The sequence below is a fragment of the Aptenodytes forsteri genome, unplaced genomic scaffold (genome assembly GCF_000699145.1).
Source record: "Aptenodytes forsteri isolate BGI_AS27 unplaced genomic scaffold, ASM69914v1 Scaffold271, whole genome shotgun sequence".
NCBI lineage: Eukaryota > Metazoa > Chordata > Aves > Sphenisciformes > Spheniscidae > Aptenodytes > Aptenodytes forsteri.
Window position 1 is genome coordinate 216,411 of NW_008794602.1, and position 15,171 is coordinate 231,581.

At 52.4% G+C, this 15,171-nt stretch overlaps 1 protein-coding gene across 1 annotated transcript in view; it reads left to right on the forward strand.

The window, feature by feature from the left end:
• Positions 1–15,171, forward strand: part of ACSF3 (acyl-CoA synthetase family member 3) — a 65,941-nt gene that overhangs the window by 16,940 nt on the left and 33,830 nt on the right. Inside the window, exon 5 of the mRNA XM_009273069.2 lies at positions 1,927–2,039. Within this exon, the coding sequence (XP_009271344.1) occupies positions 1,927–2,039 (113 nt within the window). The remainder of the gene's footprint in view (positions 1–1,926; positions 2,040–15,171) is intronic.

Here is a 15,171-nt window from a genome sequence, read left to right on the forward strand (position 1 = left end):
ACTGTTTAAAATACGTAAGTACATGGCACCTCAGGGCACTTCTCCCGGTGACTTCTCCTGGCACATACCCTGGAGGTATTTAAAAGACGAGTAGATGAGGCGCTTAGGGACATGGTTTAGTGGGCATGGTGGTGTTGGGTCGACGGTTGGACTCGATGATCTTGGAGGTCTTTTCCAACCTCAATGATTCTATGATTCTATGTTTCTCCCTTCATGCTCCTATGCCAATAAGCCTTAAGCTTATAATGTAACAATTTCTGTCTACGCATCATGTAAAGTTGTGGAGGAAACTCTCTTTTTAGTCCAACAAATTATGAACACTGAGGGAAGAGCTCCTTACCCTGCTGCAGTGCTCTGTCTCCGACTCCTGGCAGTGTCTGGCCATGAGATGAGAGCAGCCCAAGCGATGCTTGTGGTAAGAGGAGGACCTGGCTGCGTGTTGGCTGACCTGAATGCCGAAGGCAATTTCAGGCTGAACAGATACACATCACAGAACTGCTGCGTCGCTTTCTGTTTATTTCTTGCCAGATTTGCTAATTGTTCGGGTAGTTTCGCTGCAATAAAATCTCACTCCCTCATAGCCCATCTGCTCTTAGCTGATCCTGCAGGGATGCCATAAATCTGGGCTACGACGACATACCGATTTCCATGGCAACTGACCAATGTAGCAAATAAAATCATGATGTCACAGATATCGGATCTCCAGGACTTGAACAGGAGAACAAGACTAGGATAGGGAAAATGCCACTTGAACCCAAATGCCTGAAATACAGACGACAAGGAGAAGACAGCACTGGGCTCCAGGTCCTGCACGCCCTGCTCTAAGGACTTTCCAATGTCGGGCTGCTCCTGCTGCCTGACCAGCAGAGCTAGAAAGCCCCACCAACTGGAGACTCTGCAGGGGGGGGAAAAAAAAAATCATCTCTTAAAATAAAGAACAGACTTACCAGTTTAAGCCTTGACCCGTCCAGTCCTCCTGAGCCACAGGTTGCTCTGTGCTGATGTCCCTCTGCACCCTGTGCAGGTTTGCGTGCTCACTGTTCCCGGCTTGCAGGGGATGAAAGTCACGGGCTTCATCTTGCAACGAGAGCCATCTCGTGCCATTGAGATGCAGAGCGAAACCTGCTGAGCCAGCAGATGCCCACAACTCCTGGTTGCTGCCGAGCCTGGAGCCCCCCATCAGACAGAGGTCGCAGGAACAAAGCTGCCCTTTCTTCTGTGCTTTCAGACGCTCATCAAGAAGAGCATGCACTAAACCAAGGGGTGGGAATGCTACAGGCTGCAGGTTGGGGAGCTCTGGGTCGCAGGACCATCTTGGAGCTTAATAGCAGTCGTTCGTGACACTGTGTCAGATTCCCTGGCTTTGAAAATTGAAACCCGTGCTTTTCTCCTGTGATGTTTTATGTACAGTGTATTGATGTCTCATAAAACTGAGATAATCCCTTGCAATTCTTACACTGTTAAGCCTTTGCCTTCTCTGTCAGGTCCAGGCTATAGAGAAGCAGTGAGCCACTCTAGTAATCATCGTGCTCTTTCTTTTCACATCTTTGTGTAGGTTTCATGGTGCGTTTTTTGGTTTTTGGTTTTTTTTTAAAAGACAGCTTCATTACTGAGCTACGAAGCTGTGCTGATGTCTTCAAAGACTGGCCAAGAGAGGCTGTTCAGGGCTGGAGTCACGTTTGTTTTCCTAGGCATTTCCAACACTGCCTGCTCAGCAAACAACGGCGTATTGCACCGCAGTGACATTTGCTTGCAGACATACGATGTGATTGAAGCCTTCCTGAAGGGTAACCCCCTGCTAGGAAGTTCTTTACTGCCAGCACAGTCTGCAGATGCCATTGATAGACGAGCAGCTGCTCTTTTGCATCCTTGGTTTTGTTGTTTCCCCGAGGCTGTCCACTGTTTCAGTCTTGTTTTCCTTTGCAGGTTCCGTGGGCACCCCGCTTCCAGGGGTGGAAGTGCGCATTGCCACTGAGACCTTGAAAAACGGTGGTCGTTCCTATACCATCCATGCTGAGGGAGATGAAGACAACACACAGGTAGTGCTCAGCCATGTTCTCTGCTGCTTCACTTTGTCTCATGAAAAGTTCTTTCCTCCCCAGCGCTTTGAAGCCCCAAGGATTGAGGCTTGCTCTGCTGTTATTCCCAGGAACTCAGTGACGCTATTTAGAGTTTTCTCTTTCTTGTATTCATTTATGGCTTACTATAGCCGTGGTACTTTATGGACCGCACAAGCGTTGTCCTTGCCTGCAAAGAAGAACAACATCTGTGAGAGAACGCCCCCCTGCACGGGGGTGGGAGGGGAAGGCTATGGTATAAGAAGATGATATTATGTCTGCTGAGGCTGTTGATGGCCCAGAGCAAGGTGATAGGTGAAGCAGTGCCTGGCCTTTGAAAGCCAGGTCAGAAAGTTGAAGTCTACTGCAGAAGGTAAGAACGAGGCATTGACAGGAATTCAGATGGAGCCTACTCTGGTCTGAAGAGTCAATAAATAGTCTGGAGGAGAGGATGAGTGCTGGAAAATCTAGAAATGGGGTCTGTGTTTATTTCACTGGGTTTGATCAGGGTTTTAGCAGTGAGGATTGGAAGGGCGGGACTGGTGGCCTTGGGGGTTGCATTCGTTTCAAAATGGCACAGGGCGAAACCCATCAGGTTTCCATGAAAGTCCAGCTCCATGCTGAGCTCCAACTGTCGAGTGATATCTGCACCAGCAGTTCTCATGCCTCAGAAGTCGGATATCCTTGATGGTGAAGCGATTGGGCCTCTTTCTCCGTGAGCTGTCCCCGTGTTGGGGTGCGGTGTGGTCCCCGCTGCAGAAGTAGCCCCCAGCCTGAGGTCCAGGGTGTCCTGCTGCCTCAGCCCCTTTCTCTCCCCGCAGAAACGGCTAACCAGGGTCTGCATTCCTGCCACATCTCCTTTGCACCCTCATTGTGGGTGCAGGTCACGTCGCCTCCGGCAGATCAATAGCCAGGTGATGTACGGGCTCGGCTGAGTAGATGGATGCTGTATGTGCAAGAGAAATTACGCCAGCAGTCGTGTGCTGTGTGGGTGGGAGACAGGCAGGCATGAGATCCAACCTGAAATACATGGCTTCACCCGTTCCTCTGGGGAAACAGCTTCTCATCTAGCTACGTACATGCCAAGGGTTCGAAAGGAGCTTCCCGGTCTGTGGCAGGGTATACTAGAGACGCTGCTAGTGTAAGTACTGGTGAAAGCCTCGAGAAAGCCTTTTTTTTCTCTAGATTACCTGTGCTGGCAGCTGGAGGAGCCAGTGGGACCACGGGCAGCCCTGCGTGTGGGTTGTGGTCAGGCTGCAGCAGGTTGTGTTCTGCCTTTTGATGCCGTAACGGGGTGCTGGATCCCACCCCAGACGTGCAAAACGAGCCCAGGGGAGAGCTGCGAGGGACTGCTCTGGCCAGGGATTGTGGCTTTTATTAAAAAAAAAAAGGTTTGCCGCTCTTTTTCTCTGTGTCACTGCTCTTGCGTGGCTGGGCAGTGGGCAAAGCAGGAGACCTGGAGCGGCTGCTCCAGTGCAGCTCTCAACACGTAGGAAGCCACGTCTCGTTTTTATCACTTCACTGGGTGAGCGTTATGTTTCACGGTTTTGTCCCCTCATCCCAGAATTAGATCTTGGCCTTTTTTTCCCCAGTTGTGTGGAACTGAGACATGAAATATAATGTGTCCATTTTAATAATGATCCTATAATGCTTTTTTTACCCTAAGGGATCCCTAGGCACTTTACAAATTAGGTCTCGGGCACAAGAATCCCCAAAGTGCAGCTACTTCCAGGATGAAACGTGGACGTTTCTCTTCTGAACTATGAGAGGAAAAAATACGTGATCTTTTTTTTTTCTGCTCAGTACTCCTTCCCCTTCCTTCTGGTTGTATGGAGTGACCGGAGAAGAAGGGGAGCCCAGATGACCGACCTGTGTCTGGTGCTGGAAGCCCACCACCTCCCAGAGCTTCAGAGTGCTGAGACTCACACAAACTCTTCTCTTTTCTCTGACTGCAGGCTGCTTGAGTTTATATTTGGGGCAGAGGAATTGCCCTTTTATCCCAGCCATTTCTCACATACACCCTTCAGCCCCCAGCGCGGGTGGCTGAGGTCCATACCGATATCTCATGGTGCTCCCAGGAGCTCCCACCAGCGCTGGCGTTGGCCCCGCGCCCCTTGCTGACGGCTGGCTTTCCATCAGGCTCTCCCTTGGGTTTTTTTTTTTTAATGTTCTGGTGAATTCTCAAGACATGAGCCCGGGAGGGCGTGGGGAGGTGGTAGAATTTGCCTCTGGGTGTTGGCTGATGGGTTGGTCCCTCTCTGAAAGGCTGTCCCCATCTCAGTTAAGCTGTCCCAGCTTAACTGGGAGTTTCTTCAGGCTGAAGGGAGAGAAATAGTCCCATCTGCTTCGGGCCACCCTAGGAGACAGCGGCTGGCTGGGTCCCGCCAGGACACCCACAGCATTTCCAGGAGCAGAGCGGAGCTGGCTGCCTCTGTCCCTGGGACTGTCAGAAGGGCCGTGGCAAGGTGGGAAAAACGGTCCCTGCTCTCAGCGTGTCTTGGCACAGACAGACGCGAGGAGATGCCAGGCGTTTGGTTTTTATATGTCCTGGGTATGGAGTGTGACTTCCCATCGCGTGGCCGCGCCGGCGGGCAGGTAGCAGCCGTGGTGGCACACCTCTTCCCCCAGTGACGGTGTAATTTAACTGCTTCACACCTGCGGTCGCAGGCAGAAAGCCTGACCTGCTGCCTGTTCCTGCCCTGAGATGCTGCTGCTGGCACGCTGTGTGCATCATGCTTGGTTAATAATTTATGTCAGAAGAGAGTACGTCAGTGGAATTTATTTAAAACAAGGACGATCTGACAGACTGAGTGCTCATCACACTCCACCAGTCAAAGAAAGGTCTGGCTTTGTTTAAAATCAGCTCCTCCGTGGTGGAGGGGCTGTCCCCGGGATGAAAAGACCCGGTCGGTGTCACCCTCCCTGCCTGTGCCACCAGACAACCCTGGCGTGGCCTTTTCCTTGCCTCTTACGAGACAGGATAAACACATAGTTCCTCACCTCCCTCGCAGGAGGGCTCTGAGGCTTACAGCACGTTGGTTGACTGAGGGCTGGGAGGTCTGTGGTGGGAACCCAGCAAAGGCAGAAGGGTCCTGGTGGAAGGACAGCAGTGGTGGGGCCGGTGGCAGGAGGCACGCAGCCCTCCCAGTGCCCGCTTTGCCCAGGATTGATACAAGCATCCCCGGCCCCATCCCTGCTCCGGGCATTTCTCTCTGGTTTGGCATTGACACTATGAAAAATTACCAAATGTCACGTAGTGGATTGCTGGAAATAAACACCTCCCGGCAGCTGGGCCGGCACAGGGAGCGCCTGCCGTCTGCTTCAATGATACGACTTTCAGGGCAGGGATCTCTCTCTGTACACAGAAAGCACGGCGCACATCTGTGCCGCTGCACAGATAATAATGAAACTGCCAAGCCGGAGCCGGTCCTGGCCGCGGTGGGGACATGGGGCTGTGCTGCGAGGCGGCTGTGCCGTGGGGCAGCAGTGCCTGGCAGCATCGAGGGCTAAGGGCGAGCACGGTGGGGCAGATCTGGTGGGATGCTGAGCACCCTGGTAGGAGTTGGGCTCCAAGCTGTCTCTTCTCACCAGCCTCTCGGCTCCTGCGAGCAGGTGATCTTCGTGCCGGGGGTTAGGCGCATTGTCAGGGCAATCTGTGAGGCGTTCACACCTCTGCTCCGCTGTGCAGAAACCTTCCTGACTGCGAGCAGAAAGAGCGCCTGCCTTTGCCAAAGAAATTATTTGCTTAGCTGTACAGAGCCTCGCAAGGTCACCGCCTTCCCTGCTCGTGTTGGGCTGAGGTTTCTGCCTTCTGCTGCCTCTTGTCAACAGAAGACAACAGACTTTCTCCGAGCTGTTTCTTCCCCGCTAACACTGTCTCTCCCATTAGATGCTGGGGGATCGTGCCGTTTCCTTTCACGTTGTCAGCCTTTGGACAAGTTTGCGTGTCCTCCCGCAGTGAGATGCAAACAGGAGCTCGGTGGCATCGTGGCGGTGGCAGAGGAAGGCGTGTGGGTGGCGGGAGCGGGGAGGTGGAGAGTGTTTCTGCTTTGCCATCCGGTAACTGCCTGAGCTTGCAGCAGGGGACTACTGTAATTTGCAAAGCTGGTTTCTGGCGCACCCCGAAGATCAATAATCTACTTAGCTGAAAGTTTGCTGGATCTGTGTTCTTCCCTTCATTTTCTCCCATCCCTTGATTAGAGCGCTGGATTCCTTTCATGCACGTGCTCCAGCCTTCCGATCTCCTTGCAGCTCTCATGAGCCTTGTGGTCCATTGCATACAGTTTGCTCGGGTTTTCTAGCTGGCTCTCGTGCCGCTTCCTTACTAATTATTCCTGCACCTTGGGCTGTGAGCTGGTTTCCTGAGCTGACCCGGAGCTGTGTGCGATCAGGCTGTTGGCCGTGCCCTGCACTGCTTTCTCCCTTGTCTTGTTCGCTGCCCAGGCTTGGCTTTACGTTTCCCCTTGGGTGACAGGCAGAAGGATGAAGCTGCACCGTCACTGCCAACACCGAAACAATGTGCTCCAGCCTGACACAGTTGCTGCACGGTCTGTTCCCAGCTGAGGATGCTCTGCAACCTGGTGTGAGACAGGACCACCCGTGGTGGAGCAGCATGGGCAGGAGGTGGCACTCCCCAGCAGAGTCATGGTGGCTCCAGGCTGGGTGCCTGCACCCTGACACAGTGTCCCCCACCTCCTCCCCGCACAGGAGCGTGGCGATGCGGAGCGTGGTCCCCCGGAGAGATGCTGTCCTTCGAGTGCTCGGAGAAGTGTTCCTCCTCCGATACACCCCTGGGGAGCAGAGGTGTGGAAGTGAACGTCAGGGAACAGCAGCAGCTTTCTCTGCTTTAAGCCATCCCAGCTATTGCTCCTATAGCCGCTCACGTCCGAAGCAGTTCCCAAACATTTAACCTGCATTAAGCAGCTGCCTGTCGAGCTCATCTAATCCTATAGGATCAGGCTCTTTACCCAAAGAGCCCGGGTGTTGTTGTAGGGGAAGCTGTCAGCGCTTCTCCTTACCCATGGCCCCGGGTGCTTTTTCTCCTGGTCTTTTTTTCCCTTAACTTTCTGGCAGCCCAGGGATCTCGCTCTCCCCATGCCTGGCTCCGGCGCACAGGAAAGGGTTACAGCTTTCCAGCGCCGAACGTTTCAGTTTGCTTTGTTCAGTGCGATGCATATTTCATACGCTTAGCTTCCCAGCTGGCAGAGGCCTGGAAACCCTGCGAGCTGTCGGGTATTGTCTCTCTCCTTCTTTATTTGTTTGTTTGTTGGTTGGTAGGTTTTTTGGGTTGTCATTTTTGTTGATTTTTTTCTTTTTTTTTCCCCTTTTCCAAATTGCTTGCTTGCACGAAAGCCAAACCCCAGTCCCTGACAATAGGGGTCTATCAATAGATAAATGGTTTCACAGCTGTATCTAATGCAGTGCTCTAGCCAGGGCTTTTATGGCGAGTAATTTTCTCATGATGAGTCTGCGAAGGGAGCCGTGCGGGACGTATGGGTTGCAGGAGCTGGCAGCAGGAGGACGCTGCAGCCATGGGCTTTTTTGCACGAAAGCCAAACCCCAGTCCCTGACAATAGGGGTCTATCAATAGATAAATGGTTTCACAGCTGTATCTAATGCAGTGCTCTAGCCAGGGCTTTTATGGCGAGTAATTTTCTCATGATGAGTCTGCGAAGGGAGCCGTGCGGGACGTATGGGTTGCAGGAGCTGGCAGCAGGAGGACGCTGCAGCCATGGGCTTTTCTCCCCCCGCCAAGTTTGTAATTATCTCGTTGTTTATCCATATGCAAGCTGTCGTCCTGGACGGGAACTGTCTCGGCTGCGGCCGTCCCTCCCGAAAGCCACCAGCATCTCCTGGCCCCTCCTCCCCGTGCCCCCTGCGTCTCTGCCATCTGCTAGCAGCTTGCCTCTGGTTGTCAGCACCTCCGCGGGGCTGCGGGCATTGGGGGCAGCTGGCACCGTCACCCTTTGTTAAGGCTGGAGGTCTTGGCCGTTGATGCCCCTGTGGAGGGGACCAGGAATGGCTCCACCTCGCTCACGTTCATCCCAGATCTCCGGAGAACCGGCGGGGAGGTGCTCGGTCACCACTGAGCTGCCAGGGTTCTCTTGGAGGCTTCCTCCAAGGTCTGGGCACCCCCGTGGCTGCTGCCAGGGGTGGGTGTGGACACCGTGGACTTCGGTAGTTGGCACCTCTCTGGGCCAGGTCCCATGTGGATGTGCTGTTGCACGTGCACCTCTTGTGTGGTGTCTCCTCTGTCTCATTCATCTAGGTATTTTGAAACATCTGGTGCGAGTGTACCTGGCTGTTCTCCTGCGTGTAGCTCCTGAGGCTAGAGATAGGCGTGTGCCAGCCGTGACTGGCATTCCTGAAAATGGACAGGTACGGACATGCTGGTGGGGATGTGACCGCCTGGCCCAGGGAGTCCTGTCTCTGGCTGACCCAGGCAGGCACCCTGATTTGTTCCTTTCCTATCCTGATCAGACCTCAGCCTAAAACAGTTTGCTCTTTGTCCTCAGTGCTCCTACACTTCCAGAACATCTCTCCTCCCAATGGTACAATTTTTCATCTGTTTTCTTGTCCCTGCTGCATCCCATCCTCCTGTACTGGTACCTCCCGCAGGTCTCTCGATGGTGAACCTTACCTCCGGCATCCCAGTTCCATCTCCCATCAGCAGCTCCCTGCTGTAGGTGCAGGATGTGCCGTATGGTGCTGAAGCCTCGTAGGATGCCTTCACCAGGACAGCAAGTCGCTGATTCAGGGTCGAACTGTTACTTGGGACTTGGGGTGAAATTCAAGTTGAGCTACGGAGAGCTGAAGGCTGGCTGACGACGCTGCCTGGCTGACGAGGCTGCCTGGCTACCACAGGGGCTCGTGGGATGCTTTGGGCTTCGTCTCCGCCGCCTGGGTCTTTGCCCACCTCGTGAATCTTGCCCTCAACCCCGTGATCTCTCCCATCAGTAGCCACCTCCCAGGCCGGCAGCGTGGGGATTATGTTGTTGAAGGCAGCCTGGATTAGATCTGCTGCTTTTCTTCTATCTGGAACATCAGTCCTCAGGTTTTCTGGCACAATCCACCCTTGGTAAACTCATGTTGCATTTTTTCCCATTTTCCGTTTGCCTCTGCTTCTTCCAAAAACTCCTTCCAAAGGCCCCGCAGCGTTGGACACTGCAGTTGTGTATCTTCCAGTTACAATTTCTGTTTCACCATGTTCCTCTCATCTCCTCAGTATCCTGTTTTGTGTCCTGCCCAAGTAATTCAAGTTTCTCTGCTTTGTTGCCCAGGCTGCTTTCATTACTGTATAAACATTTGGGCTGCTTCTCATTGATCACATCCAGTGCCTTAGTCAACTCGGTCAGTAATTGCATTCTCATATGTATTTATATCTCCTTTCTTCTTTCTGTCTGTCCTCTGATTTTTTTTTTTATTTGTGGCCATAGCTGTATTTTATTTCTTCCTGGTAGTAAAAGTGGAGGCAGAGATTATGTTAGCATCATGTCCCCTTGTTTTTCAGATGAAAACTTTTCTTACCACAGGAGGAGCCTTGATGCCAGAAGACTATTTCCTTCACATTCAAATTGAATCCATCTGTCAAGAAGAACCGTCTTTCCACAAGTGTTTCCTTTGAACTAACCTCTGTCATAGCACCCTCAAAATCTCTGTTAATCTCTTTGTTATTGTTTTATGCTTTCATTCCTCCTTGTAGGGAGAGGAAGACTTGAGATATGTGTCCTTGGTCCCCTTCGCCAGGCTGACAGTCTTGGTTCTCCCAACGTGAGGGACAAGGGGTGGATTCCTCTCCGGTCCCATCGTGGCTGGTTTCGGTCTTCAACCCTTTTCTGTATCCTTGCCTGTGCCAGGGGAGCCTGGGACGCTGGGGTGTTCGTGTTTGGTGTTGTGAGGCATGGATGAAAGCAGATCTCCTGCCCACACAGTTGCTGGTGCTTGTTTCTACTCAATTTTTGCAACCTCACACCTGAGTCCTTCTGAGCTGTGGGTTCAGCCCACATACTTACAACCTGCCTCCTCCCGTGATATGCTTGTTGGACCTCCATCGGGTCGTGGAGGCTGTTGCTGCTGTAGCATGTCTCGGAGATGTTTGCCAAAGAGCCCTGGACGTGGTGGGGGAGATGCGGAAGCAGAGACCAGAAGAAAATGGGACAGCCTCTGCCCCAGAGTGCTTCCAGCCAAAGGGAGGAGGCACCGGCCGCCGCGGGACGGCTTAGCACAAGGAAGCAATTAGAGGTTCTCGGGCAGCGCGATCGTCTGTAGTCACAGCACATCACAGCCTCCCTGACCTCAACTTTTAAGTGAGGCTTATGAAAAATGAGCCGAAGGTGGGCCACTAATTGAATCCTTGCCTGGTCCTCTGCCTGCCCCCGAGCACAAAATCGGAGCGGGCATTGTGAGGGCACGTCAGGAGCCTTTCTCTAATGAAGAGAGCTGAGGGAGCGGGAAGATGTGCTGACATCTTGCCTCGTTTATTATCTTCTGAAGCCTGCAAACAAGAGGCATGAGAACAGCAGCGTGGAGAGCTGTTGGCGTTTCTGGAATAGTGTTACACATCTAATTTATGGTGTTAATATAGATCAAGAAGATTTGGGTCCGTGGAACAACTGCGGGGAGGACTGACCTTTCCCAAACTTGGGTTGTTTTCTGTGGTTCTTTTGGGATCATCTGGAGTTAATCAGTCTGGTAACTTTTAAAAATCAGTATTGCCTAAAAATATATACGAACACTTTTGTTTTCAGTGGAGCAACATTTGCTGTAAGTAGAGGGTTGGGTTTTTTTGAAAATAAGTTTCAGTGTTCCAGCTCCACTGTGCACCAGCCTTGCTTTTAAATTTATAACCCTTCAAAATGAAAAGTAAATTGATTGTGTTATTCCCAGCCCTTTTATAAAAGTTAACATTGCAGAAACAGATGTGAAATGTGGCCTCGTAGATTACAGCCTGGGCTTGGGGTTTTTTGGTTGGGGTTTTTTTTCTTTTTCTTTCTCTGTACTGTGTCCCCAAGGAGCAGAAACCTGCCTTTTTCCAGCAGGAGGAAAATTGTTCTGTGTCTAAATTGCCTCCTGCTTGCCTTCTGCAGGATGCTGCAGGACACGTAGCTCAGAGGAACGATAATGCTTTTACAAAACCACGCAACTTAGCAGGGAATTTTTAATTATGAATGTGCATGAGAGTTCAGATTGCCTGGGAATTTGGTAATGCTCTAGCAAGCCTCGCACCTCTAGGACATCCATTCAAATATGGCCCGGGGAGACGGTGACTAAAAGGCACTGTCAAGCGGATTATTGGTCTCCAGCTTCCTTTTAGGAGGCAGGTGAGCATCTCCTCACCTCCCTCGTCACCCACCACACCAGTCCTGGATGTAGCGTGATCCCCCGGTCTGGAAAAGGAGGGTCTGGGCAAAGCCTGGAGCTCCCGTGCTTTCTCCAGGTCGGCCGGGGCTGAGCTGTTGGACGCGGCGTTGGGGCAAGGCTTTGCTGCATCGCAGCGCTCTCCGGGCCACCAGAATCTTGAAGGGGTGAGTGAGTGGTCTCATGAGGGACAGGGAGCGTGTCTGGAAGCGCTGGTGGCAGGTAAGCTTCTGCAGCAGCGTGGTGGTGAGCACGGCAGGGCATTCGTGCTCCGCAGCTCGACCCTGGGGGTGCAGGGGGCAGGTGGGGCAGTTCTTCAGGCTTCGTTATATTATTTTCCGTGCTCTGGCATGTTTAAAAAAAAAAAAAGAAAAAAGTTACTGCTCTGTGAGAATTGCTAAACGGGCTCCATCACTTCCATAAACCTCACACATATAAATTATTTTCTTCTATTAGTCACTTAAAAGGCTAGGTTGCTTAATTATTTTGATCACAGTAATCACTTATTTACAAGGTGGGGAAAAGTGCCAAGCACTTCCAAGCTGAGCAGCACGGTAGGGCTGTGGCAGAGGAGGCAGGGCCGCAGAAACATTCCCTTCCTCCCCACAAATGTAAATGCATTTGCTTTTCTTGGTTGCATCAGTGATGGTGCCCAGCCCGTGCGCGCCCCGGGCTCTTCTCTCCTGCTCTGGCAGCAGTGGTGGTGAAGGAAGCTGGGCTGCTCGGAGCCCAGGGTGGTGGGAGCTGCAGGAGTGGGGTTGGCTGCGGGGAACTGGTCCTTCACGGAGCAAGGACTGCGGAGGAGTCGGAAAGCAGGCTGTGGCTGGGTGGGAGGGCGGAACAGGGAGCGGGGACCCAAGGATAGAAGCGTAAGTAGGGAAGAGCAAAAGGAAAGTGATACAAGTTCTGCAGGCCCTTGCACTGCCCTCCTCCCTGCTCCACTTCACCCCATCCCGGGAAACCACTCATCTGCAAATGCACTGCCTCACGCTTCTGGGGTGCAAGAGTTGCAAGGTCCCTTTTAAGGTCTCTCCTGAGGGAAGATGCTCTGATCCGCAGCCTTCGGTACTCACCCAGGGGAGAGGTTCAGATTGTTATTTTTTGGGGGGCAGGGGGAAGGAGGGGTCTGGTAGAAGTGAAATGTGTCCCCCTGAAACCTACTGTTTGCAACCTGAAGAAGGTGTTTCGGTCTTTTTCCTAAAAGCTTGTCTGCCTTCCTCCCGATCCTATCAGCCCGATAAGAAGTTATTACCTCCCCGTACAAGCCTCGCCTTCCAACTTTCACTCTGTGTCTTCCACATGTTTCTGCTCAGGAATCCGCAGTGCCTCCTCTGCTTCCCAGCGAAAGACATGCCGCTCTGAGCCTACCTCCATAAAAGTCCCTAATTCCATTAAAGTCCATTACAAGCTCCTCTCCCGCAGTTCCCGGAGGAGCGCGGGGCAGCGTATATCAGAGACCGCAAGAAAACAAATGGCCACTTTGAACAAATCCCAGGGCCGCTTGCCAAGCGGGGATTCCCAGCTACTTACAAACCGCCCTCGCTTCCTCCTAATAAAGAGGTAGAATGGGGGAAAATATGCGTTTTATAATCACCCAGATTTGGTCCTTCAAAGGATTTATTACAACCTTTTATTTTCATGCGTGGAAAATGTAATCTTATCTAGTATGCCGGCTGGCCCAGCTCAACTCGCCGAATCGGTTTTACAGCGGAAAGCTTTCAAACAGCAACCTTCAGGGGCACGCTGTGCCTGGGTGTTAAAGTTGCTCGAATGCATTAAAGCAGTTGAAACGTGCATTAAAATATGGCACTAGGAGAGGAGGATATCTGTGCAATTAGCAATCTGATGCTTTCAGCAGCTGCTTGCAACGTCGATCCAGTGTATCAACAACGGGTGCCACTGAGATTTGACGGAGAAGGGAAACAAACACACTAGCCATGCTGCTGCCGCCAAAATCCCGCTCTCAGAGTGGGTCAGCAGCCAGCTAGCTTGGGGTCCGTGGGAGTTTAGCAGGGATCAGATGCAAGGGGTTGTAGGAGATAAGCACCTTGAACCTTGAATTTTAATTTATGCTGTTTGCAAGCAGCAGAAGCTGCTGGCGCTGGGGTGGTTTGCGTCCCCTCTGCTACACTGGGGAGCAGTGCCAGTGACATTCGGAGTTCAGCAAGCAAAATCCTATTAAGATAACGTCACGGCCTTTCTGTTTTACTGTTTGCAAGCCAGCCATAACATCATTAAATTACACAACAGGGAGGTGCCTGCTGCCAAGGAGCTCTTCTCGAGATAAGATGTGGGTTGAGCCGCTGCCAAAATTTGAGTTGATATGACAAGAAATTTGGAGCTGGTTCAAGGCTTGATTCACGCAAGACATCGCAGCGTGCAGGTAAACACTGTGCAGGATTGGTCCCTGGGGCAGCTCTGCTGCTCTGAGCCGGGGCACGGCACGGGTTGTGCAGGTGGGGCAGTATCTGGCGCTGCCGGCTGGCACCGTGCAACGCCTGTGCAGGGCAGGGCTCAGCCGGGCAGGCTGGGCCTGAAGACGTTTGTCGCAGCCAAATTTACACCCGTTCTTGCGTTCAGCGCCGACAAGTAGAAAACAAAAGCTGGCAGGATCTGTAGATGAAGCTCAGGCAGCTGTTAGCAGGTCCTCGCCGTCCTGACCTCCGCCACCCCCTCCCCAACCCTTTCGGGGGAGTTGGAGGCACCCCAACAGCCAAAGGGATTGACTTCGGGGGCTCGCGCTAGTAATTAAAAGGCCTGTAATGTGAGGGCAATTTCGATAGTCCGCTATCGCTAGCTGAGATGGGGCGGATGGGATCCAGCGGGGTTTGCAGGGAGGTGAGCGGGGTGGAGTTGCCCCCCGGGAGAAGAGGTGTCGCTGGCAGGGTTGTAAGGGCTGCGTTACCCGATGGGCAAAACTGGAACCAGGAACACTGGGGGGACTGAGGTGCTCAGGGAAGTTGCCTGTTTTGTGACGCCACGGCTGGACCAGCAGGAAAAGGAGCGAGAAGAAAGAGCTGCGTCATAAAACTACACGCAGCCTCTGTAACAGCACTGAAACCCTGCCTTGCCAGTCCCTCTGCAGCACCCACCACGTCCCTGCCACGCTTGCCCACGCGGGCTTTTTGCCTCTTGCCCTTCTGCTGCTGCAGGTACGGAGGTTCGGTCCTGGGCTCTCCTGGATCCCAGGTTTCTCTGTGCTGTCCTGCTTGTGGATAGTCTGGTCCTCGGGTTCCCTCTTTCAGATCCCCAGGGGAGAACTCATCCAGCACCCTCCTCACCTTGCCATCATTCAGCTAAACTCCCGTCATCAGCATTAGGGACCTTTTTCTCCTGCAGTATCTTCCAGGCAGTGGAGATGATGCACAGCCAGGGCTCTGGGGGCATTTAGGTGATTCTGTAGAAGTGCCTGGGCTGTATGTGCACAGAGCCCCGTGTCACCCCACCCTCCGAGACAGGACATCAGGAAGAAATGACTTAAAACAAAAATTGTGTCTTAAAAGCAGCTTTCCAAGCATTTCCCATTAGAGAAGCTTTGTGTTGTGGTTTAACCCGGCAGGCAGCTAAACACCACGCAGCCGTTCGCTCGCTGCCCCCCACAGTGGGATGGGGGAGAGAACCGAGGGGAAAAAAAAAAGGTAAAATTTGTGGGTTGAGATACAGACAGATTAATAGGACAGAAAAGGAAGGGGGAAAATAATAATAATAATAATGATAAAAGAATATACAAAATAAGTGATGCACAATGCAATTGCTC